Raw genomic sequence first — 25838 nt, 5'->3', positions numbered from 1 at the left:
ACGTTTTTAACTAAAATCTTTGCTTCTGGGTGGTCCCTGGAACAACATATTTTGAGATGGGGGTCGGAGGCCAATTACATATAATTTTTGGGGTCCTTGACATGAAATATTGAGCACCACTGATACAGAAACATGGGTATTACAGAAAACTGTCAGAATTTAGAAGACTTTTCTTTCTTTCTTTTTTTTGACGTCGGGCCTACTTTACTCTGAGGGACGGTGGAACAAATATATAAGTGCTACAGTACTACTAGTCTACTACTACAACTTTTATGCCATCGATTCAAATGCATGGCTGTTTGCTGCAGAACATGTTGAACGTGTCATCCACTTACTCAGGTACCACCGTTGCAAATATAGGCCTAGTACTTTTTTTTGTAATTCAGCACGTTTGTAAAAGTATATATATTGGGAGAATTTCATGAATAGGTTTTAGGAGGAAATTTGACTTAAGAGTCAAATTGCCATCATTCTAACGGCAGCTTTTCTAAAGGCGGGACACTTTGCTGTGCCAGATTTTTTTTTTTTTTTTTTTACCCCCTCCCCATTTTGACATTGATCAATGTTCTGCTCTCCGCAGGGACATTGTCAATGACAAAAACAAGTGCCAAGCAAGCATGACATAACCCCGTACTGTAATTTCCATTTTGCCACTGGCTACTTTCCATCAATAATAACTGACTAAAGTTAGTTGATTGTCGCACCCAATGTGCCAATCTGACCCACTCTCTTCATGTTACCTATACAAACAATAACTGTAAAACTGAAATTGTCTTAAAAGACGATGGTGTTGTTTGTGCGGGTCGAATGACTGACTAATTGGGTGGACATTTTTTGATGTATTTTGTAAGAGGAAACGAGAAGAAAAAAATGTAATAAAACCAAAGCACTTTGTATGGTACATTTACAGCTCTGCACTTCCAAGTATGGCCGTATACAGTTGAACGTGTGCGTAATGTGACTTTCATAGTATTCAAGTCTTTCTGTCCGCATGTGGGTTTGATAACTATGGTCGATTCTTCTTTATAAGCATGGGCTGGACCACTGAGGCTCGCTCTTACACAGATCAGCGTTGGCGTAGACTAAAGCTTATTTTTATTTGTATTTATGACTATACAACAATTGTGTTTCTCGTGAGAGATGCATGACATTGGCTGCCAGATTCAGGAAAGAACAGGATAGAGAGTTCATAATGGCGTTGGCATAGAAACGTCAACCTCTGCAGGGACAGCTGTCCATATCTACACTTGTTTGGCATATAGAAACGTAAACCTCTGCAGGGACAGCTGTCCATATCTACACTTGTTTGTTGCCACAAATCATGGTAAATCACGTTTCCTTTTTTTTGGATGAAAGACGTGGAGATGTTATTTTCCCAGAGCCTTATTTTTTCTAGCCATACAGTTTTGTTTTGGTCATATAGTTGTGCAGTGGTGGGAAAAGTACTCAAATGTTTTACTTAAGTAAAAGTACCAATACTGCAATTTAAAACTACTTCGTTACAAGTTAAAGTATTGAATTGAAAATGTACTTGAGTAAAAGTACAAAAGTATCGGCATCAAAATGTACGTAAAGTACTAAAAGTAAACGTACTCATTGTGCAGAATGTGCCATTTCACAAGTTCAAAATGTGTACAAAATCTATTGAAAATAGCAGATCTACAGTATAAGCTCACAATGCGTCGCAACGCCAAAATGTATAGGGTTGAAGTGGTTAATGTATGTTTTCTAATCAAAATTAAAATCTCCAAAGTAACTAGTATCAAAAAGTATTTCAAATAATTGTAGTCTGAGGTGTAGTGGAGTAGAAGTAAAAGTAGGCCTACTGGAAATTGGAAATACTCAAGTAAAGTACAAATACCTCAACATGTTACTTACAGGTACAGTACTTAAGTAAAAGTACTTAGTTACTTTCCACCACTGTAGTTGTGTTGGTATCTGAAATGCTGAAGGGACACGTACGTACGTTCATACTGTAACTACACAAAGCAGCACACACACACACACACACACGCACACACACACACACACACACACACACACACACACACACACACACACACACACTCACAATGCCTTCCACTTTACAATGACTCCACTAGATTGGATAATTTAGCAAAAAAACAACAGCTTCACCAGCATCAATATGACATATTTTGCATTAGGACTCTCTCTCTATAAAGTGACACTTGTTTTTATTGTTTTGTATATTTTCCTCACAATGCTTTATTATGTACAGTTTATTTATTATTTCTATCTGTCAGAGATGATGAAAAGTTTGATTTTATTTGGTTCTTCTGAGGCCTAGTATTTATGTAGCCGTGTGAGTACCGTAAGTTAAAACAAGAAAGGTTATCGACTACTACTGTACTTTTTCTTTCCCTTTGATTTCTGTACTTTCTGCCAGTTACATTACACCTATAAGCAAAAAAAGAAAAACAAATATCCAACTTTCAGGTATTTTCTAGGTAAAATTGTGCAGTTATCGTCCCTTCTCTCCTGACCCAGCTGGTCAGAGCTTGTATTGTATTCATGAGCAAACCTAACGTGATAATTCTGATCTTGACAGACTGGACAGTTGGCCTATGTCATAGCATTGCTCTTAACCCATTTAGACCTAAAAACCTAACCTAAGGTTTTCTGAAAACCTTCAAATTCTTATTTAAAAAATCACACCCGCGTGAACTGATGCAACTCCCCCCCCCCCCCCCCCTCTCCTCTCCCCCCCCCCCCCCCCCTCTCCTCTCTCTCATTAGCAGGCAACAGTGCAGCACTAATACTATCTCTCTCTCTCTGTTTCTGGCACAACAGCGCCCCGCTGGTACTCATTACACTGGCTCATTAACGTCACATCGGTGAACACGGACATTGCTGTTCCTTGGAGTGGTTGCACCACTCAGAAAATACATAAAACATGTTGCTATATATGAGACACAGAGGTGGATCCCGGCATGAACAGTAAACAACGTATAGCCTATTGTTACACCAGGTCTAAATGGGTTGAAATGGTCAAAAGAGTGGACCAGACAGTTATCCTATAGATTCAGTACTAATACTCTGAGGTTCTATGATTACAAGCCAATTAGAATTTATATTCTGCAGCCAGCCTTGACAATCCACAACAACACTGCTCTTTTACAATGGGTGTGTGGTGACAGCGCTATCTCTCTGGCTGTAATTGTACATGCCTGACTACATCTTGCCAATAAAGGAAAGACTCTTCATGCTTTTGATAAATGTATTGATGATTTTATTATTTTTATTATATATTATTTTTGTCGGGACACAACAAAAATTACAAAATACAACAATATATTTGGAATACATGAAGTTTGTGCGTGTGTGTGCGCGTGTGTGTGTGTGTGTGTGTGTGTGTGTGTGTGTGTGTGTGTGTGTGTGTGTGTGTGTGTGTGTGTGTGTGTGTGTCACAGTGTGCGTGCGTGCCCTGCGAAATATTTGTTGAGCAGACGTTCACGTTTCGGATTGGCTCCTCAGACTGCCAGTCATTCTTATGCCTAGTAGAGCGTACATATACTCCGTCGCTCGACGGTGTCACGCGCCGAAAATAGCAGACCTCCAAGCTCACAACGTGTCGCTCGCGCGACGCGTTGTGAGCTTGGAGCTCTGCTACTTTTGGTCGCGCGACACCGCCGTCTAACGAAGTATGGGGTGTTTAAACAGTGTTGCCAACTCTCGTGAAAGAAATAAGCCAACCCACCTCAAAAATAAATAAAACAATCCAAAAACAAGCCAACTCTTGCGGGCGGCTGTGGCTCAGGAGGTAGAGCCTTAGAGGGTAGAGCAGGTCGTCCAATGATCCATGGGTCAGAGGTTCGAATCCCGGCTCCCCGTGTCTACATGTCGAAGTGTCCTTGAGCCAGACACTGAACCCCAAATTGCTGGTTGGTACCTAATCTAATGCACAATCTATGTAAAGCACCTTGGATAAAGGCGCTATATAAATGCACCATTTACCATTTTGCGAAAAATAAAGCCAACTCTCCCCTAAAAAAAACAAGGCAAAACAAGCCCAATAATATGGCCATATGGCCATATAGGCTACTAATAATAAAAATAAAGATTAAATGGATTTATTTATTTATCAGGAAGACAAAAATAATCCTCAGGAGCTCTGGAAGCCACTAAACAACCAACTAGGCTGCAGTCAGAAACTAAAAACCACGTTTACAAACATAAAAATCTAATCACTACTTAAACATCTTCTTTACAAACATTGCAACAACGCTGGTTAACACACTGCCCTCCCAGCCTTCTACAAAAACCTAGGTGTTTGTAAAGATGATTTTAAACTGACAATGGTAACAACTGTGGAGGTACTTAAAAAACGGAGTGCCCTTCAACCCACAAGGCCATGACAATAATCCCTCCAAATTTCTCTCAGCCATCTATAGCTCCAATCATCACCCACACAACATTCTAAACTGGCCAAAGTAACCCCCCTGCACAAGAAAAAATAGTCTATGAACAGGTTGAAAAGCATCTTGCCTAAAAAAGAAGAAGTTTGAATTCCAATCTAGCTTCAGAACATCCCACTCCACACATGCCTCCTCTCTTTGAGCGACCACATCAAACACGAGGTGGATGCTGGCAAATACTGCAGCATGGTCATGCTGGACCTCCAAAAGGCTTTTGACATTGTGAACCACTCCATACTTGTTAACAAGCTAAAAGCAAATGGTTTTGATAGCACATCAATTATTCGACTATGCATGCACCTCTTGGTACCACAGCACCTCAAATGCCCTTAAAACAAGGCTCCAGACCTCCCAAAACAAACTGGTCAGGCTACTTGGCCTCACTCCCCGAACCCACCTCACCCCTGCCCACTTTGATAGGCTGGAATGGCTTAGGGTTGATGAGTACAGCAATGCGTCTGGTCCACAAGATTCGATACAACACCAAGATCTGTCTAAATACTTCCTTGATGTCAACGAAGTCCACACCCACAACACCAGAGGGAGTTCAACAAACCATGTGCAACCCAGATTCGACACAAACAAGGGACTAAATTCCTTTCGCTCCTATGCCACCAAAATGTGGAACGCCCTACCAACAGTCATTAAGACATGCGATTCCCTTGACTCCTTCATGCGCTCTCAAAGGGCACCTACGGACGGCTGCAATTCGAAACTGGCCCCTGTAAAATCTGAATCCCCCACCCACCCCTCACTGTGCTTTTCCCCTTTTTCTATGATGATTTTCTGTTTTTGGCTATAAAATTATAGCTGAAGCGTATATTTGTACGTCTCTAAATGTTATGATGAATTGAACATGGTGGAGTTGTGCTTGAAATGTACTGTTAACCCATTCTGACCGGGCACCCATTTTGGTGTCAGCATCATGTTATGCTTTAGCTATTTAAAAATAGCAGATCTACAAGCTCATATCGCGCCACCGAGTGGCGAGACACTTTTAGAATCTGATCTCAGGTCAGAATAATGAAAATGAAACTGTCAGGATGTAATAGACATTTCTAGAATCTGATCTCAGGTCAGAATGGGTTAATAAATCTTTCAATCAATTCAATACTATATTGTCCATAATAATGAACGTTTTGGTCATTTATACAGGTACACAAACTAATAGCCAGGAGCTTAACTTCACACACCAGGCCCATTCACACTCCTTCAAACCAAAAGGGTATTTTTAGGGCGCGTTCGGAAATACCGCACCGGGTCCAGAGCGCACTCGCCTAATAGTTTGTTGTTCCCCAAACCTAATTGATTTGGGGAATACTATACAACATCAAAGTAGATAACTGCCTAAAGACATGTTGGACTTTTCAAAACAAGCCACCCCATTTATAAAACAAGGCCAAAAAAACGCAACCCGGGGAGAAAAAAAAGACCCCACAAAACACACACTCTAACAAAAATAAAAATAATAATATAAATATAAAGAATATAAAATGATATATTTTATTTTATAAAATAATATAAAATAAAAAAAGGACAAAAGTTGCGGGGAAATAATCGGACTTGGCAACCCTGGGTTTAAAGCTCCACTTGGTACCCGCCCAGTGGGGAGCCTGTGGGTCACGTGACGCCCCCCGACCTACTGCAGGTGCAGCAGTGGGCTCGGAGCCAGCAGCACGGACCAAGCCGAGGAGGGAGGATATACACAACACACACATCTCACGGTAAGCCTTATTGCTTCTTGGGCCGATTTCTCCTAGCTGTCCCCTGCGTTATTGGGATCCAAAAACAGCGTTATTTTGGACAAACTGTCATTTATCACGCCATAATTAAATATTGTCATTTTCTACGGTAAAAACGAGGAAGGGTATAACCTTCATTTGACATGGATGCTGGCTGGCTGGCTGGCTGGCTGGCGGCTGCCGACTTGTCCATTAAAGTGTGATGCTATGCTAGTCATGATGGTGTAGATGTTAGCCTGACTGTCAAACGGTGCTATATTTATATATATATATATTTTAAATAAATCCTATATTGTCTAGCAATCGCAGCCATGGGCTGATGGGGGAGGGAATCGGGGTGCCCAACACACAGCCAAAGGCGTGGGGGGTCTGGCCAGCTAACGGTATAGCTATAGCGGTTTGTGACAGACACCGACCGTATAGGCTACGACGTGCTTTAGATGCGGTTGATTTTTGTGTGTTTATTTTGTCATCAGAAACAGCTCGAATGCTGAAATAGACGAGCAATATTTTGTCCGAGGAATCGAGGATGTATTGGACACGACAATGCCTCACATCATCTACTGTGGCCTATAATAAATACCAGCTAAACATGTAACCGACCATGAACCATATGTGCATTCATATTGAATTGGTTCTCCATGAGGTGTCTCTCTAGTCTCGTCTGGATGGGATATAGAGGCAGTTGAGCCGATGCTTAACTGGCTGGTTAAGCCTTGGTGCTTATCTTATTGCTCCGTGGGGAGACAGTCAGGGAGTGCAGTCCTTTCTGTCCTTGTCCCCGTAAGTTAGACGTTATTATAGGCACCCATATCTACCTGTCCTGGCGAAGATGACTCAATTCATCCCCGTAAAAAGTAAATCATAGGCCTACAGGGTTGCTTCAGTTCAGAGGGGCATTATTTATGATCTCAAATAATTATACTAGTCCTTTCTCTGTCTGTCTGGCGATTAAGAACAGAATAGCCTTTGACTGCACATTGCCACAGACAGTTAATTAATCTCGTCTGTGTAGTTGGACTGACTGGCATTCACTTAATTAGGCCTACTGTACGTAAAGTGAATGCCTATACGCATGTTTCAATCATGTACAACATGTTTCATATACAAATTCATAATTGATTATGAGAATAAGATACTGGACAACACCTTACCTTAGTTCTGACTATAAGTGCATTTGCTGATTCATTTGAAATACTGGGTTGGTATTAACTTAAGCCATGCAGAATTGCAGATGACTCAACTCACTCACCACCACACCTGCCACATCTATTCTTTACAAATAATTCAGATTTGATTATTCGTTTTCTCTTCTCATTGTATCGTATGTGTGCATTTTTTTCCGTTTAACCTCTTTATACATGATTTCCTGTTTTTTATTATTATATAGAAGTGTATATTTGTATGCCTCTAAATATTCTGATGGATTGAAAATGGCCTGTTGTAAACAAGTATAGGCTAATGCTTTATCAGTGTGTCGTCCACAGTAACAGTCTTTGTATTGAGTTGTGCTTTCATGTGAAATGTACCCATTCTGCAAACTATTAATAAATACTTCAATCAATCAATCAATCATACATACATACAGAGACTTACTATGTGTGCACACTCACTACAAAGGTTTGCCAAATAGTTTGAAATGGATGGCTATATAAAGTGCCCCTCGGGACACAGGTCTCCACCAGGGCAGGTCAGGTTGTGACCTCCTGGTGGCACTATAATAAGCCAATGTGAAAAGGGTGCCATGTCTTCTTACGCCTTGGATGGCAATTGGTAAATTGCACGCTGCATTCATGATTTGAGGCTTTTGGTCAAAACGGGCCAATCCTGCCAAACTTTGAAAGCCAATATTGGCCAATCAGGATGTAATATGAAATATCGGACATGACTATAGAGATGCTGTCCAACAATTTGTGGGATTTTTGGACAAAATATGGAGGAGAGGAGTAATATCATTTTTTCTTTTTTTACAAAAGTCGGCCTCCTGGTGGCGCTATAACATGCCATGCTGGAAGATTTGGGGCAGAGGTTCATCATTGGCATCCAGGGAGTGTGTGTGCAAAGCTTGGCATCGACCGGGTTAATGGTGCCGGAGATTAGCTGTACATGACAGACGGATGGACACACGCACGGACGGACACACACACAGACCGAGTGCAAAACATACTCTCTCCCCATGCCTTCGGCCTAGTGGAACCAGGCAGATGCATATGCCGTCTAATTGTATAACAGTGTAATACAATTCAATAATACTTCTTAACTAGATAAAGTGCCCCTTGGGGCACAGGTAGGGCAGGTCAGGTCAGGTTGTGGCCTCCTGGTGACACTATAATAGGCCAATGTGAAAAGGGTGGGATATATTCCTCAGCCTAGTAGGAAAGTCTGTGAAAGACGGGCCAATCCTGCCAACTTTGAAAGCCAATGTTAGCCAATTAGGATGGAATATGAAATATCGGACAGATCTGTCTTGGGCACATGACTATAGAGAGATACTTGCGGGATTTTTGGACAGAATCTGGAGGAGTAATATCAAATGTGTTTTTCAAAAGGTGGCTCTCTTGGTGGCGCTATAACAGGCCGTCTTGGAAAATTGGGGTTAGAGGTTCATCTTTGGCATCCAGGGAGTGTGTGTGTAAAATTTGGCATCGGCCAGGTTAACGGTGCCGGAGATTAGCTGTACACGGACGGACACACAGACGGAGTGCAAAACATACTCTCCCCCCATGCCTTCTGCCTGGTGGAGACAACAAATTATTTTCAAGTTTATGGGTTTGAATAATGTGAATTCTGTTCCTTTAATAGTTGGAGGTCTGGTAAATGTGGTTTATATCGGTCTATTTTAGGAGATCTCACCAGGACCTTTTGATTTGTCCCATTTCTTTGAATTATAAGCCACGCAGAGACCGAAAGGGAAGTGGATTTTGATCATATCTCAGTAAGGATACGCTAATGCATTATGCAGCGCATCATTTGATCACAAACTAGACTATTGTTGTTATTGTATCAATAAACAGGATGCATTAGACCCGATCAAGATCACAAGAACCTGCACTGTTTGCCCTATACTTGATTTATGCGCAGAGCCGCAGACCCAGAAAAGACTCGGACAGACAATGATATTAATGTTCTGAATGTAAGACGACTGATTAGAGGACGACCCCCCCCCCCCCCCCTCAAGACTCATTTGTGGAAAAATAGTCTCCGATTATAATATTAAGTAGCCTTGCCGAGCCATGAGGCCCATAGGGCAGGAGCCTATCTCTTGTTTCTGTAGCATGAGGCAGCTTGATGTACAAGTACACCGCCTGGACATGATGCTAGTATGTCACAGGGACTTACCCCCAATCCAACCCTTGATGCTGAGTGTCAAGCAGGGAGGCATTGGGTCCCATTTTTACAGTCTTTGGTATGACCCGGCTGGGGATTGAACCCCAACCTCCCAGTCTCAGGGCGGACACTCTAACCACAAGGCCACTGAGCTGGTCCCCGATTATAATACCACCACCATAATAATAATGTTTAGGATATTTCCTTTGGGGAAAAAAACGTAGTCTTCTATTCAGGCCAATAGGGGTATAAACTAAAGATTCTGTGTGGGAAATTGAGCCTATACTGTAACCATGTATAGGCTTGCTGTGGATCCATGGTTAGATGTGCTAGACTAGAGGACCATGGGCATAGGCCTCTGCTAGCGGGGGGGGGGGGGATATAATAAGAAAATATATTTTGTGTGCACCGCCCCTCGCGCGCAGATGCAAAGATTTGGGTTCATTTTTTATGGGAACCCCCCAAAAATGGCCTATGACAATGGCATAGACTATCTACAGTGCTGTAGCCCTAGTGGTTTTGGGCTCTGTTGGATTTGACTCCAAGCTTGTTTCCGTTCTCCTCTGAGCTGCAGATTCCAGTCGTTATTTCATTTGATCAGCTGTTTTTTTCACCCCAAGTAATTGGCGTCGAGGTAATTGGTGTTTGCTATTATGGTTACTATAGTGATACCTGATTACTTAAAATGGGTTGTACCCTTTTTCCCCCTGGCTGTGACTGCGGCTAACCAAGGTTAATTAAATAAGGTTAGAAAGAAACTGGAAGGAAAGAAACATGCGCAATGGGCTATATGCAGCCAACACTTCCGTGTTCAGCTTCCCTGCGCATGCTTCTTTCCTTCCAGGGAGCAACATGGAGTCCACCGTACGGTCTTCGCTTCCTAACCTTATTTAATTAACCTTGCAGCTAACCTGAAGCTGTGTTACAACTTGTACAAAATATAACCTGTACTCCATCATGACCTGTATCTAAATTTGTATCTTTGCTTCCCCCCCCACCCTCCGACCCCAAAAAGATGGCGTCAGCAAATGCCACATACGGCCAGAAGGAGTCCTCGGACCAGAACTTTGATTACATGTTCAAGATCCTGATCATCGGGAACAGCAGTGTGGGCAAGACGTCCTTCCTGTTCCGCTACGCCGACGACTCGTTCACGCCGGCCTTCGTCAGCACGGTGGGGATCGACTTCAAGGTCAAGACCATCTACAGGAACGACAAGAGGATAAAGCTGCAGATCTGGGTGAGGAGCCCAACATGCATAGGTTTTAAGGTTGTTGCCACTAGTGAATTGCTTCTTAGCCAAACCCGTATGATGTTGACAGAGTTTGGGACCAAACCACATTGTAAGTATTGTGTGCTTTGTACTTCCATCCAAACTTAAAGGATAAAAGCATTATGTTTGGGTCCAAGTGAGAAAAAAAACATTTGATTTTCACTGACGCAACAGAAAGAAGATTTGGGGGGGAATTATCAAAAGCGTATGCGACGCCAGACTGTGGAACACAGACTACTCTTCTATCCCTGCCCCCCCCACCCCCCCAACCTAAATGCAACATGCAATACCTCCCTGACTTTAACATGATCATTCCCTCGTGGTCATATGGATGTCCAGACACTCTGCACATTCCTCCGCATTACCATTAGTGCAGTTCCTTATGGTCAGCCAAATGAGTTTGTAGGCTTTAGACGGAGATTTTTAAAACTATATATTTTTGGAAACCTTATAGCCTAATGAATCAGAAAATGTTTGTTGCCATTTTTTTCGAGGTCGGTAAAGCGGCCATCTTGGAACTTTAAAAATGGCTACTTTCAAAAACGAATTTCTCAATATCTCGCCTACTAAATGATCTAAAATCAAGATTGCAGTGGTTAAATCTACATTTTTGGGGGCAAGGAATCCAATGGAGCCGACTACATTGTAAATGAGACATGTATGGGTGGGTATTTTGCATTTTTACATGATCAAATGGTATTATTCTGGTAATCTGGATATGTATATCTTCCAAACAATGGAATATTTCACAAACACTTTATCACATCTCTCAAAAGACAGGAGACAACTTGAATCAAGACAAAGGGACCTTTAATCAAGAACTTAACAAAAAAATCACACCTGTGTGAAGTGAGGGCCGCTCTTGTCATCGTACATCATCATGACGTAGTACACTATGACATCATCAGACACTATGACGTAAAATTCTCAATTCAGGACAAAGTTTGTGAACATACACTAAAAGCTGGACCTAGGAGGGGATAGTGCCCCTCAAAAATCCAACATATCCCATAATATCTGTACATTGAACGTTCAATGAACTCTAACAAACATGTCCAACATAATATCCATCAAAATATAATATAAATATAAAAAACATAACAAAATGTACAATCTCTCATTGTCTGTTGTTGTTGAAAAACACAGGCTGTTGAGTCTACATAAGCTAATCTCCATCATTTTCATTGTCATCACTGTCACTTGCATATGTGATATCACGACAGTCTTCCTCATTCTGGCAGTCAGAGCTACACTGACAGAGTTCTGTGCAGGGGAGCCCGACTGAATTGCACGAACATCTGTGTGAAGAGCAGTCTGCTTTACACTGACATCTGACCATCTCAATGATGGATTCTGGTGCAGGGAGGAGCTCAGTTGTGACTGGTTTCAGCTGGCCGTCCTTGTCCTTGTGGTAGCCGTTCTGTAGTGGGTCAAGGAACACTTGCTGAGCGATGTCAGCCTGACCCCACACGCTGGCCTGGATATGGGCCCTTAGGACATGCTGCTTGAGGGCACCAAGTGTGGGTGGAAGCTTCTCACTTTCTGCCATGTGTTTGCAGAAAAGATGCCACCTCAGTTCAGGGATATTGTCGATTTTGATCCCTTTCGGAGAGTATGCAGTGCAAACAAACGTCGCTAATCGCGAATGAAGATCCTCTGTCACTTTCCTAGTCTGTGAAAGCATTTGAAGAGCCTTAACGGCATGGTCATCTGCTTTTAGGTAGATGCTCAGCCAGGTAGCTTTGCCTATTCTAGAAAAGCGCCCTGTGTTGTCTGCTCCTGTAAATGCATGAAACGCTGGCAAAGCTTTTGCTCGATCTGCACCAAGAGCATTCCATATTGGCTTCACTTCCAAAATCCCAGATACCATGGAAACAGCAGGATTTGCAGCAGGATTTCATAATTTGCAACAACCAACACAAGTACATCTGTGTCCGGGGAGAAGAACATGAGTTGTGCACTGGAAAGGTTGCGACGTGAAGCCAGAACTGCATGGTGGATTAACAAGGTGTCTGCTTCTTCGTGGTTGTTGCCTTCAAAGTACAATCCACTGTTGCTCTCAGTGTGACCTGCAGCAGAAGCGATGACAAGCTTGGGGGACTCTTGGCTGTATTCAATGGTCTTTGATGCCAGATACTCTGTCAGATCCGCTTTTGTTTGGTCATGTGAAAGTAAGCGGCTCATTGGAATGTTCTTGATGCCTGTGTCGTCCCTGATTTGATGATTTGATTGGATGGGATGGTGGTTGTCCAAAAGCTGACAAAGAAGCCACCAACAGTAGTCACAGTAAAAGATTTAAGTGTATGGTTCTACGGTAGACTGATGTCCCTAACCAGAGACTACGATGAGGTGATTCTGGTTTTTGATACCTACAAGGCTGATTCTTTGAAGCACATCACAAGAGAGAAAAGAAAAAAATGAAAGGATCCAATTCAATATCAAATCAGGGACGACACAAGCATCAAGAACATTCCAATGAGCCGCTTACTTTCACATGACCAAACAAAAGCGGATCTGACAGAGTATCTGGCATCAAAGACCATTGAATACAGCCAAGAGTCCCCCAAGCTTGTCATCGCTTCTGCTGCAGGTCACACTGAGAGCAACAGTGGATTGTACTTTGAAGGCAACAACCACGAAGAAGCAGACACCAGCGTTTCATGCATTTACAGGAGCAGACAACACAGGGCGCTTTTCTAGAATAGGCAAAGCTACCTGGCTGAGCATCTACCTAAAAGCAGGTGACCATGCCGTTAAGGCTCTTCAAATGCTTTCACAGACTAGGAAAGTGACAGAGGATCTTCATCGACAATATCCCTGAACTGAGGTGGCATCTTTTCTGCAAACACATGGCAGAAAGTGAGAAGCTTCCACCCACACTTGGTGCCCTCAAGCAGCATGTCCTAAGGGCCCATATCCAGGCCAGCGTGTGGGGTCAGGCTGACATCGCTCAGCAAGTGTTCCTTGACCCACTACAGAACGGCTACCACAAGGACAAGGACGGCCAGCTGAAACCAGTCACAACTGAGCTCCTCCCTGCACCAGAATCCATCATTGAGATGGTCAGATGTCAGTGTAAAGCAGACTGCTCTTCACACAGATGTTCGTGCAATTCAGTCGGGCTCCCCTGCACAGAACTCTGTCAGTGTAGCTCTGACTGCCAGAATGAGGAAGACTGTCGTGATATCACATATGCAAGTGACAGTGATGACAATGAAAATGATGGAGATTAGCTTATGTAGACTCAACAGCCTGTGTTTTTCAACAACAACAGACAATGAGAGATTGTACATTTTGTTATGTTTTTTATATTTATATTATATTTTGATGGATATTATGTTGGACATGTTTGTTAGAGTTCATTGAACGTTCAATGTACAGATATTATGGGATATGTTGGATTTTTGAGGGGCACTATCCCCTCCTAGGTCCAGCTTTTAGTGTATGTTCACAAACTTTGTCCTGAATTGAGAATTTTACGTCATAGTGTCTGATGATGTCATAGTGTACTACATCATGATGATGTACGATGACAAGAGCGCCCCTCACTTCACACAGGTGTGATTTTTTTGTTAAGTTCTTGATTAAAGGTCCCTTTGTCTTGATTCAAGTTGTCTCCTGTCTTTTGAGAGATGTGATAAAGTGTTTGTGAAATATTCCATTGTTTGGAAGATAGACATATCCAGATTACCAGAATAATACCATTTGACCATGTAAAAATGCAAAATACCCACCCATACATGTCTCATTTACAATGTAGTCGGCTCCATTGGATTCCTTGCCCCCAAAAATGTAGATTTAACCACTGCAATCTTGATTTTAGGTCATTTAGTAGGCGAGATATTGAGAAATTCGTTTTTGAAAGTAGCCATTTTTAAAGTTCCAAGATGGCCGCTTTACCGACCTCGAAAAAAATGGCAACAAACCTTTTCTGATTCGTTAGGCTATAAGGTTTCCAAAAATATATAGTTTTAAAAATCTCCGTCTAAAGCCTACAAAATTACATAAGGAACCGGACTACATGTAAAACTCTGAAAGCACAATAGACTAGACTTTTTGCAAAGATGTGTTGATTCACAGCGAGTGAGTGGGACCAGTAAGGAGGTCCAATTGCAGTCTTAAGCACAGTAGGCACCCCCCCCCCCCCCCAAATAAAAAGACATAATGGACAGTCCAGGGACACTGGACAGTGCCCTGGATTGTCTGGTGCCACTGCCTGCCTGTTTCCAACACTAGTATGTAAGCACATTTTGTTATTCTGCTACAGCTATAGTTGGAGATGTTCTCTCAATGGATCCAGATATTGGGGGGTTCTCGTTCTTTTTTTAGACCATGACTAATGTGGCAAGTATGAGGGCCATGGTTCTCTTCTCTTCTCTTCTCTTCTCTTCTCTTCTCTTCTCTGTAACACAAGCTCTCTTACTTACACTGAGTCATCATGTTAAACTTTTATTTAGGTCCAAGCCAGCTGCGCTCATTAGGTTTATCAGATTACCGTTTGTGTTCTGTACAACACTCTGTATTTTATCTGTTTTGTATTATGCTGCATCTTCCAATGCACAAGACGCTTTGAAAAGGTGATGTCTCAGGAAGGCTTTGTTTCATTAGAGCTCTGTACAGTTACCCCCCCCCCCCTCTCTCTGACAGGCACAGAACTTGATTTATTGTTTACTTGAGATGCGTTCAGTGAATTTTCCGTGAATGTCTCAAACCGCAGAACCATACTAAAGCTCTCCTGTACTAAAGCTGTTTGCCAAACTAAGAAGCAAACCATTATTGAAACCGTACTTTTAAATCCATTTTACGTTTGTTACAGAATGTTTCACAGTTTTTGGGTTGGAGAGAGACGAATAAAAGAGCACGGATTAAAGCCTAATACGAAATGCATGCATACAGTAACATAGAAGTCTCAGTCACAACATAAATTAGCTAAGTGCAGGGCAGGCCAGCACATCTGAATTTTATGATGCTTTTTTTTCATTCCTTGATGTTCATGCCGCTACGTGGCCTTCACATCTAGTAGTAGCGCTGATCAGAGAAACTACGTCACACAACGGTTGACGGATCCGCAAAGCTGATGGATTGTGTTGGCTAATCGAATCCGGATGTTACATTTATGACAGCCACCGTCCACCCGGCCTCAAAGCAATTTGAATATACTGTAGGTTTGGGACCATATATATAGAATACATATAGAAAATAGATGCCTCATTGGTCGCTGCAGTTCGTTGGAGTGATGTGTGTTGAAGGAGGGGCGGAAGGATTTTACACTGGGGGAGGAAGTATGCCGGAAGTTAAGGCATGTTGCGTCACGCTGCCACTCAAGTGAATACTGGCCAATCACAGCACATCTTTTCCGGTACTTATCAGACCCGAACATGCGCTCTGTGACGCACGCTCATGCTTCCACGGGGCTTCGCAAGGAATCTCGGGAATGTTATGCCCTCCCTTGAGCGCATACGCTCCAGAGCCGGAAATGGCGTCTACGTTTATATGTCTATGTTTGGGACCGACCAGTCATTGGTCCGACAACGACAACCTACCTCAAACCCTAACCTAACCATAACCGCGAGCACGGAGGAAAGCATCCGCAGCCCTCGCATCTTCTTCACACTACCGATGCCCATTTGGACATGGCTAATGTGGAACTCCATATGGGCATAATAATCATAAAAGGGACACACGGAGTGCATTACTCAACAATGGTGCCACATGCACAGATCTGTGTTACTTACTGTTGTGTCTGACATCAGTGCACGTTATGTTTGTGACGTCAACCATCTACTGTCGGCCCCAACAATTTCATACTGCTGTAATTTGAGAATTTCTCTTTTAACATGTTAAGTAGTGAGTAGTGAGTAAGAGACAGTGTAGAAAGTGGAAACGGCCTAATTCCCCTATGTATGTGTACCCATCAGTTACCACTGAAGTGACCAGGCCATAATCTAATCAATAGAGGTTATGCACATGCATAAAGTGAATGGCAGATCGAGTGGCAAAGTGAGTTTAACTTTGTTTAATGTCGTTTAATGCAATGAGAAAGGACTTTTCTGTTTGGATGTATGGGTTGTCAAGGCCAGAAAGTAGTTTTTTGACACTCTGTAGGCGTTCTTGCATAACTTTCGGGTATGATGATGATGTCATGCGCATACCCTCTATAACAAAAATAAAGTGAAAGGATAAAAAAGGTTTTTGATTTGCGAGCACAAGTTTCACTTAGGAGGCTACCCAAAACATTTTCTGTGCACGAATCCTGGAAGAGAGCAGACTGTCTTGCCTTGCATGGTTGCCTCCACTGTCTCTGGGTATGTGAATGTAACGCACACCATTTAATTGCACAGAAAATTGCACAGAAAATGTGCGCTGATCTCAGAAAAAATGCTGGATGGGATAGAAATATTTATCTCAGAAACCCAATCTTCCTTTCTATCCTCAATAACAACCATCCTGCCACCTTCATATCTGCAAATACGGCATTGGTCACCTTTTTTAAATCATGAGTCAACATTACTGGATGCCACCTATGGTGGCGATCTGTTGATTATAGCTTCTCTGCTTAGCACAAGTTCACTTTGTCTGCTCTCTGTCCGGAATCTGATACCATTGACTAACACATGGACGAAATGCCTAATTCTGTCCCTCTGGGTGTCTGTTTCCTAATGATAAACGCTGTGCCACGCCACGGGAACTTGTGGATATTTGGTGTGTAGAATCCTGGCATCCTGTAACATTGTTGAAGAATGACAATAGCCTTGCGTCAATTCATTGTCACCGTTTTCATTTAGGTTCACGTGAGGACAGTTGATTGCATCAAGGATAATCTTATGTGTCTCACAACATCAAAGAAAAAATGCATCCAACCATACATACGATACACATTTTAACCAGTGTTTTGTCGACTAAAACTAAGACGAAAATGTTCGACTACATTTTTTCACTGACAAACACTAAATGAAAACTAAGCCATGATGACTAAAACTAAGACTAAATATATTGACAATTTCGTCAACAAATAAAAACTAGACTAAAATGTTAGGGAGGGACTAGTTGACAAGAGATCCAGTATAAGTCATTTTCCACTTGGTTGCATGCTGAAAATAGACGACCTGCAGATTTTCAGCAAGTGTAAAAACGGTCATTACGACGGCATCAAGGCCCGCCAAAATACATTTTAGTCGACTAAATCACCCGTAGATTTAGTCAACTAAAATCAGATGATATTTAGTCGACTAAAACTAGACTAACACTAAAGACATTCCTCGGCCGTGGCTCAATGGTCCAGGCACCGTGGCTTGTAATCCAGTCTGACAGTGTGCCGCGGGTTCGACTCCCGATCCCGACGGCCTTTACTGCCCCCATCTCTCTCCCCATTTCCTGTCAGTCTACTGTCTGTCCCTGTCTGACTATGACTGAAACAAAAAACAACACTGATTTTAACAGCCCTGACATGTGGTTTTGTGTGTGTGTGTGTGTGTGTGTGTGTGTGTGTGTGTGTAGGACACTGCTGGCCAGGAGCGCTACAGAACCATTACCACAGCGTACTACAGGGGAGCGATGGGCTTCATGCTCATGTATGACATCACGAACGAGGAGTCCTTCAACGCCGTACAGGACTGGTAAGGAATCAGTGGTCCCCCAAACCTTTTTCATGCCAAGGACCCCCCAAAAGAGACCATTTTTACGCCTCTAACAGGGATTTTCAACCATTTTCATTTCGACGACCCCCCCCAGGTTTGACCTGAATTAGTCTACGGACGGACCCCCATTTAATGGCATTTCTATCTCTGGGACAATCAATTTATATTGTAAAATCAATGTTAATTTAACTCTGAGTTCAGAGTCCAAATGGAACCAAATGGACCCTAGCGGGTCCATTTGTACACTCTCTGAGTTACAGACCCATAAGGGTCCATTTGGTTCCAAACTATCATTTAGCTGGGGACCCCCCTGGAACTCCCTCAAGGACCCCTGGAGGTCCCCGGACCCCACTTTGGGAACCAGTGTGGTAAGGAATTAGTGGGCAACTGTCCATTATTTTCTTAGCGATTATTGCTATTGATGACTTTGAAGTAAGCTCACAATTTATATTCTGAGTAGATCAGCCAACGTATACAGGGTTAAAGTCGTTAAACAGATTTTTTTTTTTAATGTTATATTAACAATTTTAACTTAACTAAAGTCAAGGACTCCTGGGGGTCCCTAGACTCCACTATAATGTGGGATAAATTGGGAGAATGACCCCAGGCAAATGAAGATTTAAATACTGTAGCTTGGTTGCTTGTTGCTGTTAAATGTACACTATTTAGTATAAATAAAATAACAAACACACACAACAACATACATTTACAAAGCTATGTTACATAGTCCAATAGATAGAAGAAACGAGAATAGAAGTGTGCAGTCTTTTCTATAAATGGACCAATATACTTCCAGTCACTTTTTTTGGCCTCCATGTAGCCAGTGAGTCATTCAGTTTAATTATTAAGAAGGGGGAAAAAAACGACTTCTGCAGCAAAGAAATTAAATAAATAACACTCGTCTGAAGTCTCCGTGGCCCTGCCTGTCTGGAGGACATTAATTATGAGCCAGTGCATTTTCAAAGTGCTGTGTGTGTGTTTGTTTGGCTGGCAGGTCGACCCAAATCAAGACGTATTCGTGGGACAACGCCCAGGTCCTCCTGGTGGGGAACAAATGTGACATGGAGGACGAGAGAGTGGTGGCCGCCGAGAGGGGCCGACAGCTCTCTGAACAGCTGGGTAAGTCAACGTGGTGGAAAGAAAAGCACCTAATTATTTGACTTAAAACCCATTTTAGACCTGAGCTCGAGTCTACAAAAAACCTCATGTTCTCAAACATTCTCATGTCAAGGAACCCCAGAATTATCTGTATTTGGCCGCCGACCCCCATCTGAAAATATGTAGTTCCAGGGACGCCCCAGAAGCAAAGATTTGAGTTAAAAACGTTCGCTCTGAAAGAATATTCAAAGATTTGTGCCACATTTTCACGGTTTAAAAAAAATAGCAGACCTACAAGCTCGTAGCGCGTGCCGCGGTATGAGCTTGTAGATCTGCTATTTTTCAATAGCTAAAATATAACATAATGCTTAAAACACCAAAAGGGGTTCCCGCCCAGAATGGGTTAATTAAACGGATCAATACTGCAATTCTGGGGCGACTGTGGCTCAAGAGGTAGAGCAGGTCGTCCGATGATCCATGGGTCGGCGGTTCGAATCCCGGCTCCTCCTGTCTACATGTCGAAGTGTCCTTGGGCAAGACACTGAGCCCCAAATTGCTCCCGATGTGCTGGTTGGTACCTTGCATGGCTTCCGCTGCAATCGGTGTATGAATGTGCGTGTGAATGCACAATCTATTGGCAAAACAAAGTATTGGCATAGAAATGTACTAAACACCTATGATGCTAAAAATGTGTATACACGTCTTCTCTAATCAAACCGGCATGTGCCTTGGATGTGTAATATACACATATTTTGGTCCTTTTTAACCCATAATGGGCGGGAAACCCTGTTGGTGTTTTTTAAGCATTATGTTATGCTATTGGAAAAATATTGGAAAAATAGCAATCTCGTAACAAGCTCACAAGCTCGTAGCAAGCTCACAAGCTCGTAGCGCGGCACTCTACAAAGTAACTATAGTAACTGAAGTACAATATTTGTCTAGAAGTAAAATAATTGGGAATTGTAAATACTCAAGTAAAGTACAAATACTTCAAAATTGTACTTAAGTACAGTACTTAAGTAAATGTTACTTAGTTACTTATCACCACTGGGTAGGTAAACAAAAAAACAAAAACTTGCCTGACACCATTGTACAGCAAAAATAGCCGATCTACAAACTCACATTAACAATAGCCTCGGTCCCAGGCTTACTTATCTGCAAAAAGAAAAGCCTGGTCACAACGTAAGGCAGAGAAGCTATCGGCGGACGTATCCTCCGGAACATCCGTCAGATGTATTTCCCCCGGATGTGATATTTTCGCCGACCAATCACAACACTTGTTTCATTCGCGGAGAATGTAAACTGATTTGTAAAGCATCAAGTAATTTCCTTGGGCGATACTTCCGCTAAAATCCCGCAACTTCCGCCCAAACAAATGGTTGCCTCTACAGTGTAGGTCTTGCCCAGGGTGCGTTTACAATGTGTTGCAATTAGGGATTGGAATTAGCAATTAATTGATAAATGATAAGGAGCGTTTTTTAATTTTATCTGAGAATCTTAATTTCAGTGTAACATAAAAATCTACATTTTGCTGATATACAGAAAGAATACAAAGGGCACATTATATTCCTTAATCAAATATTTATTTGACCATTTGAGATACAGGGTCAGGCAATGGCATCTTTGTCTGAGCAATAAAATGAATGAAAAGTGCACTGTCTTGTCTGTCACGTTACATGCAAAAGCAGAGACGTTTCTGTGGCTACCGAGGCGGGGTGGGGGGGTTCCTCTGCCACGCGTGCACGCTCACAGACAGCATTACATTCACAGAAAACTGATGGAAACATGATGGAACCGCAGAATTTTGGATTAATTGTTAACAGTTAAGTTTAATTGAATCATTTCTTAACGGCGATTAATCTATTAACAATTAACTATTAACATGCCTAGCTGCAATGCGACACGGAAGAGCTTGTGTAGAGATCTGCTGTTTTCACCACAATACACCGGCATTCGAGTATAGATTGCCATGTAATCAAAACTTGCCGTACAAATTAAAATTAAAAGACTTTTAACACACACACACATTTACGAAAATGTCTGCAAATGTTCCTCTCTCCAGGTTTCGAGTACTTCGAGTGCAGTGCCAAGGACAACATCAACGTGAAGCAGACCTTTGAGCGGCTGGTGGACATCATCTGCGAGAAGATGTCGGACAGTCTGGACAACGCGGACCCCGCCGTCACGGGCTCCAAACAGGGCCCACAGCTCAACGAGACGCCCCAGAGGTCTCACCAGGACTGTGCTTGCTAAAACAAAACACACACACACACACACACACACACACACACACACACACACACACACACACACACTCAGACAGAGAAAGAGGCTCTCTACCCCTCACACTACGTCACATGCACTGTCGGAGTAAGCTGTCAATCCCCCTGAGAGTTTTAGCCTGACGTAAGCTTTTTTTTGTCTTTTATTGTTGTTCTTTGGTTCAAGACAAATATAATTGCAGAGTGGTTAAAGAACTGTGTACAGTACAACCCTGGCCTGAACTCGCTGTCTCCATCAGGCATTACACAGGGCTTACACACCAGCCATACATACATGTATCTTTAATTATTTGTATAACAAAGTTGTACAAGGCCGGGGCATAATAATAATTCATGTAATTTCTTATTCATATATGGTGTTTTTACTCCCAAGTAAAGTCCAAGTCGGTGACTTCATTGATCCCCCCCCCCCCCCCAAGAACCAGCGCCTCAAGTGAAAAGGCCACCAAATTAAAATTTTGCGTCATCTTAGTCCCTTCGGAAATACAGGTCGTTAACAGATAGTTACAGTTGGTCGAATTGGGCCGGGTGTGGTTTTGAAACGTGTTAAAATCACCACTATATACATCCCAGTCACACATGTGAATTTCTGCAGACGCCCGTGGTCCAAGTCCGATGTCGAAAACAGGGTCGCTTGCCAGATTGTCTTTACATTTTGTCTGTAGGATTTTAAGTAATGGGGGGGGAAGAAAATGGACCAAAATAAATCTTGCATATCAGTTAGATTATTTATTTTTGTTGGACTCGTAGACATTCTGTTGTTTGGACACAGCATAGAACATTGCACTCACTTCCAGCTTTTCTTTCTTTTTTCTTTCTTTCTTTTTTTCTTTTCTTTTTTACTTAACATTTAATAATCTTTTTGGTTTGGGGGATTTTCAAAGTAAACCTTGACTAGAGGAAAATAAATGATGGAAAACAGGCTTCTTTTATGAAGAAAAGATGATGTATAAATAATAATATATATAACAAAAAAAATAGATCTATTGTGAAGAAATAATATATAAAATATGACTGTCATGGATGCATTCCTGTGCTTTGTCAGAAGTGCATGTTGGTGATGTTTTTTTGTCGTCTGCTTTTTGTTTTGTTTCCCCGGTTGGTTGGTTGATTGATTGGTTGATTGGATGATGGTGTGTTTGCTGTAAGCCTACTGAGATGTGAACCCGACCCTCCTCTTCCCTACAGTTATTTTACTTGCGCAACAAGAGCGCACAAGTATTGTGGTCGTGCTGGTACGAATGCACGTGTATGCTTGGTATACTGTAGGTAATTACGTAATTAAGATATGTATCGATGCCGGGTTATAACTGGCTTTTGATGATAGGTTTCAGATTACATACATGTATACATACAGACATTACCTTTAATTCACCCGACAACATATCCTAATTACGTCACCATCGACAGCCAGTTATAACCCGACGTTGAAACATATCTTAATTACGTCACCAGTATAGTACTTTCAACTTACATGCATGTATACATACAAGTATGTTACCCGTTACCCAACCAATATTGAAACATATCGTAATTACTTCACCATTCACCATTGACAGCCAGTTATAACCTGACTAGTATTTAATTTCAATGTTTTACAGAGAGGCAGAGACTTGAAAGTTTGTAGCGGTCGGCAGTACTTGCGCGCTCTTCTTGCACAGCCTACTTGTGTGCAAAGCGCAAGTAGGCACTGGACAGAGTGCAGTTCTAGTTGGTTATTGTAAAGCCAGTGGTTCTCAACCTGTGGCTCCTGGGGGTCCCCCACATGATTTTGGTGGGTCCCAGTGAAGTGACAAAAGTATGAAATGCCTCCAAAAAAAGAGAAAAGAAAAAAAGACCGTTACTGCATCAAAAGTAATCGACAAACTTTACTATACAAACTGCTAAAACATTTTCACAAATTACATAAGAGGCCAAACTTTTGAAAATATGTATCTGTGGAACCGAGTCGAACTAATTTAATGCCTCAACTCCTACAATAACAAGTGCTTGTCAGGGTGGGGTGGGGTGGGGTGGGGCGGAGGGGGATTAAAATCTGGTTATTTTGGGAGGTCAAAAGGTTGAGAACCATGCAGTGTTAGTAAGCCGCTCGACGCCCAGGAGCAAACGTTAAGTCCCAAACTGTTCCTTAATGTGTCCAAGTACTCATTCACTATTGCTCACCGTGTACTGTGCACTGCAAAGGATATATGCAGACACTTTAGAAGCTCTGTGTATGCACTGTTGTACACTAACAAAACTGCAATTTTTTCTATTGACTTCCAGATAGCCTCCCATGTTATCAGTAGCTAGATACAGGTTTTCTTTTCATTTTGTGAGGAAACTTTAGGGTATGACTGTTTTTTTTCTAAGCATGGTAAATGTCATAATGGTGTGATTAATTATTTTTCTCTCTCCCTTTCTGGTTCTACAAGGGAATAGTGTTGTGTGTGTGTGTGTGTATACGATGCAGAACATTTGAACTTGCATACATTCCCAGACTGCATGGGAATGCATGCACCTAAATTATTTCAGAATTCTATTTATATACAAGTATTTATGACTTTATTTATTTAACTTTTGAGATGGTGCTCCGGTAATGTTCAAAACACATTTTCAACAGTATGCCATGCTAGAGCAAAGGGCAGAGTTTCCCCAATTCATGTTTGTCATGTCGCTGAACAATAAAACCTAGCGATACTTACTAAATTAAAACAGTAAAGCATTCCAATACATTTCCCCCTTTTTTTTGGACAGTATGGGCTCCATTTTCGTCACCGCTAAACCCCTTATCCCTAAACTTCTTTGCCTTTTTTTTCTTTTCTTTTTTTCACTATTTTGCTAAACATTATTGAATAGTTAAAATGGCCAGTCTACAAGCTCACAACGTGTCAATGTAGATTGGCTAGTTGAACTATTCAAAAATGTTTTTTACAATAGTAAAAAGGCAAAGAAGTTTAGGGATAAGGGGTTTAGCGGTGACAAAATTGGAGCCCTAAATGTACTTATGTACATATACTGTATTCTTCTGTACTTTTTAAACAAGCTGCATAACCTACTCTCAAGAAATGAAGACTTGGTAAAACTGTATATTCTGTGTTCCTCAACACAGAATATAGCAGCCTTTGCACTGTATAATGCCTGCCTATCAGCAGCAAGTAACCCTGCCTAAAGGCTTTCTCTGTTTTAAAATACTGTTTGAATAAAGGGCCTTGGCCCGTTTGGCTTATCATTCCTCCCAAAGCGCTTTCCAGATAAACCATATGTACACTTTAGAAGAACGCTTGCTTCAGAGTCGACATGACACACTCGACACATTTTTTGAGTTGGGGCCAACTTAAAACAAATGGTCTGGTTTAGAAGTGAAGCCTGGAGAAGCAAAAGCAATGGTTGCACTGCTATGAACTACTACACTTTCCAGTAGATAAAAAAAAAAAAGGGAAAATGTTTTGGAAGTAACCAAGGTCTGAAAACTTGCCGGAGGATAATGCTTGTTTTCGCTGCATCAGTCATTCATGTTGTTATTGCATATTGCATTTTTTGCTACAGTTGTAAACTTCCTCTATTCTATCCTATACCCTACCCCCCCCCCCCCCCCTCTCTCACTGTAAATACCCCCCTTCCCCCCGTTGGGTTTTAGTCGTGTTGTAATTCTGTAATGCCAGCCAGGTTTGCTAAGGATTGAGGAATCAATAAATGAGTTGTAAAAGATGGCTCCTTTGTCCCTTGTCGGGAAAAAAGACATGTATTAATGAGCTGATGAAATATTCTGCTGTTGGCTTAGTAAAATGACAGCCCAGAGGATTTCTTAGTTCTGCCCACCAGAGGGCATTGTATTGCAGTATATATATATATATATATTTTTTTTTTACTATTTTCCACCCATACAGCCTTGTTTGACCATGTATGGTTTGGTTCTCCTGAAGTACTCCAGTTACTACAATCATGCAGAGAATAGTCCTTCCTGATAACATGAATCAATTACGGCATTTTGTTTTGTTGTTTACAGTAAAAGTTGGCCTTCCGGCTTTCGCGAGGTTCGAGATAAACACAACAGCCAGCTG

General features: G+C 41.9%; 1 protein-coding gene across 1 annotated transcript; it reads left to right on the top strand.

Moving 5' to 3' along the window:
* Window positions 1-6082: 6082 nt before the first annotated feature.
* LOC310870843 (ras-related protein Rab-3A) lies at window positions 6083-22223 on the top strand. Its single transcript, XM_083782179.1, has 5 exons — window positions 6083-6160; window positions 10521-10745; window positions 18276-18394; window positions 19410-19534; window positions 21576-22223. The coding sequence occupies exons 2-5, from the start codon at window positions 10521-10523 to the stop codon at window positions 21764-21766; spliced, it is 660 nt and encodes a 219-aa protein (XP_083638305.1). The 5' UTR covers window positions 6083-6160; the 3' UTR covers window positions 21767-22223.
* Window positions 22224-25838: the final 3615 nt, after the last annotated feature.

The sequence above is a fragment of the Protomyctophum parallelum genome (genome assembly GCF_964188405.1).
Source record: "Protomyctophum parallelum genome assembly, chromosome: 14".
In the NCBI taxonomy this organism is placed as follows: Eukaryota; Metazoa; Chordata; class Actinopteri; order Myctophiformes; family Myctophidae; genus Protomyctophum; species Protomyctophum parallelum.
Note: the sequence above shows the minus strand (reverse complement) of the source record. Positions and strands in the feature narration are given on the sequence as shown.

Bases quoted from the DNA above. Each gene is read 5' to 3' on its own strand.
- LOC310870843 (XM_083782179.1), top strand. From the start codon at position 10,521: ATGGCGTCAGCAAATGCCACATACGGCCAGAAGGAGTCCTCGGACCAG. The intron at 10,746-18,275 runs GTGAGGAGCCCA...GTGTGTGTGTAG, and splicing joins GGATAAAGCTGCAGATCTGG to GACACTGCTGGCCAGGAGCG. The intron at 18,395-19,409 runs GTAAGGAATCAG...TTTGGCTGGCAG, and splicing joins TTCAACGCCGTACAGGACTG to GTCGACCCAAATCAAGACGT.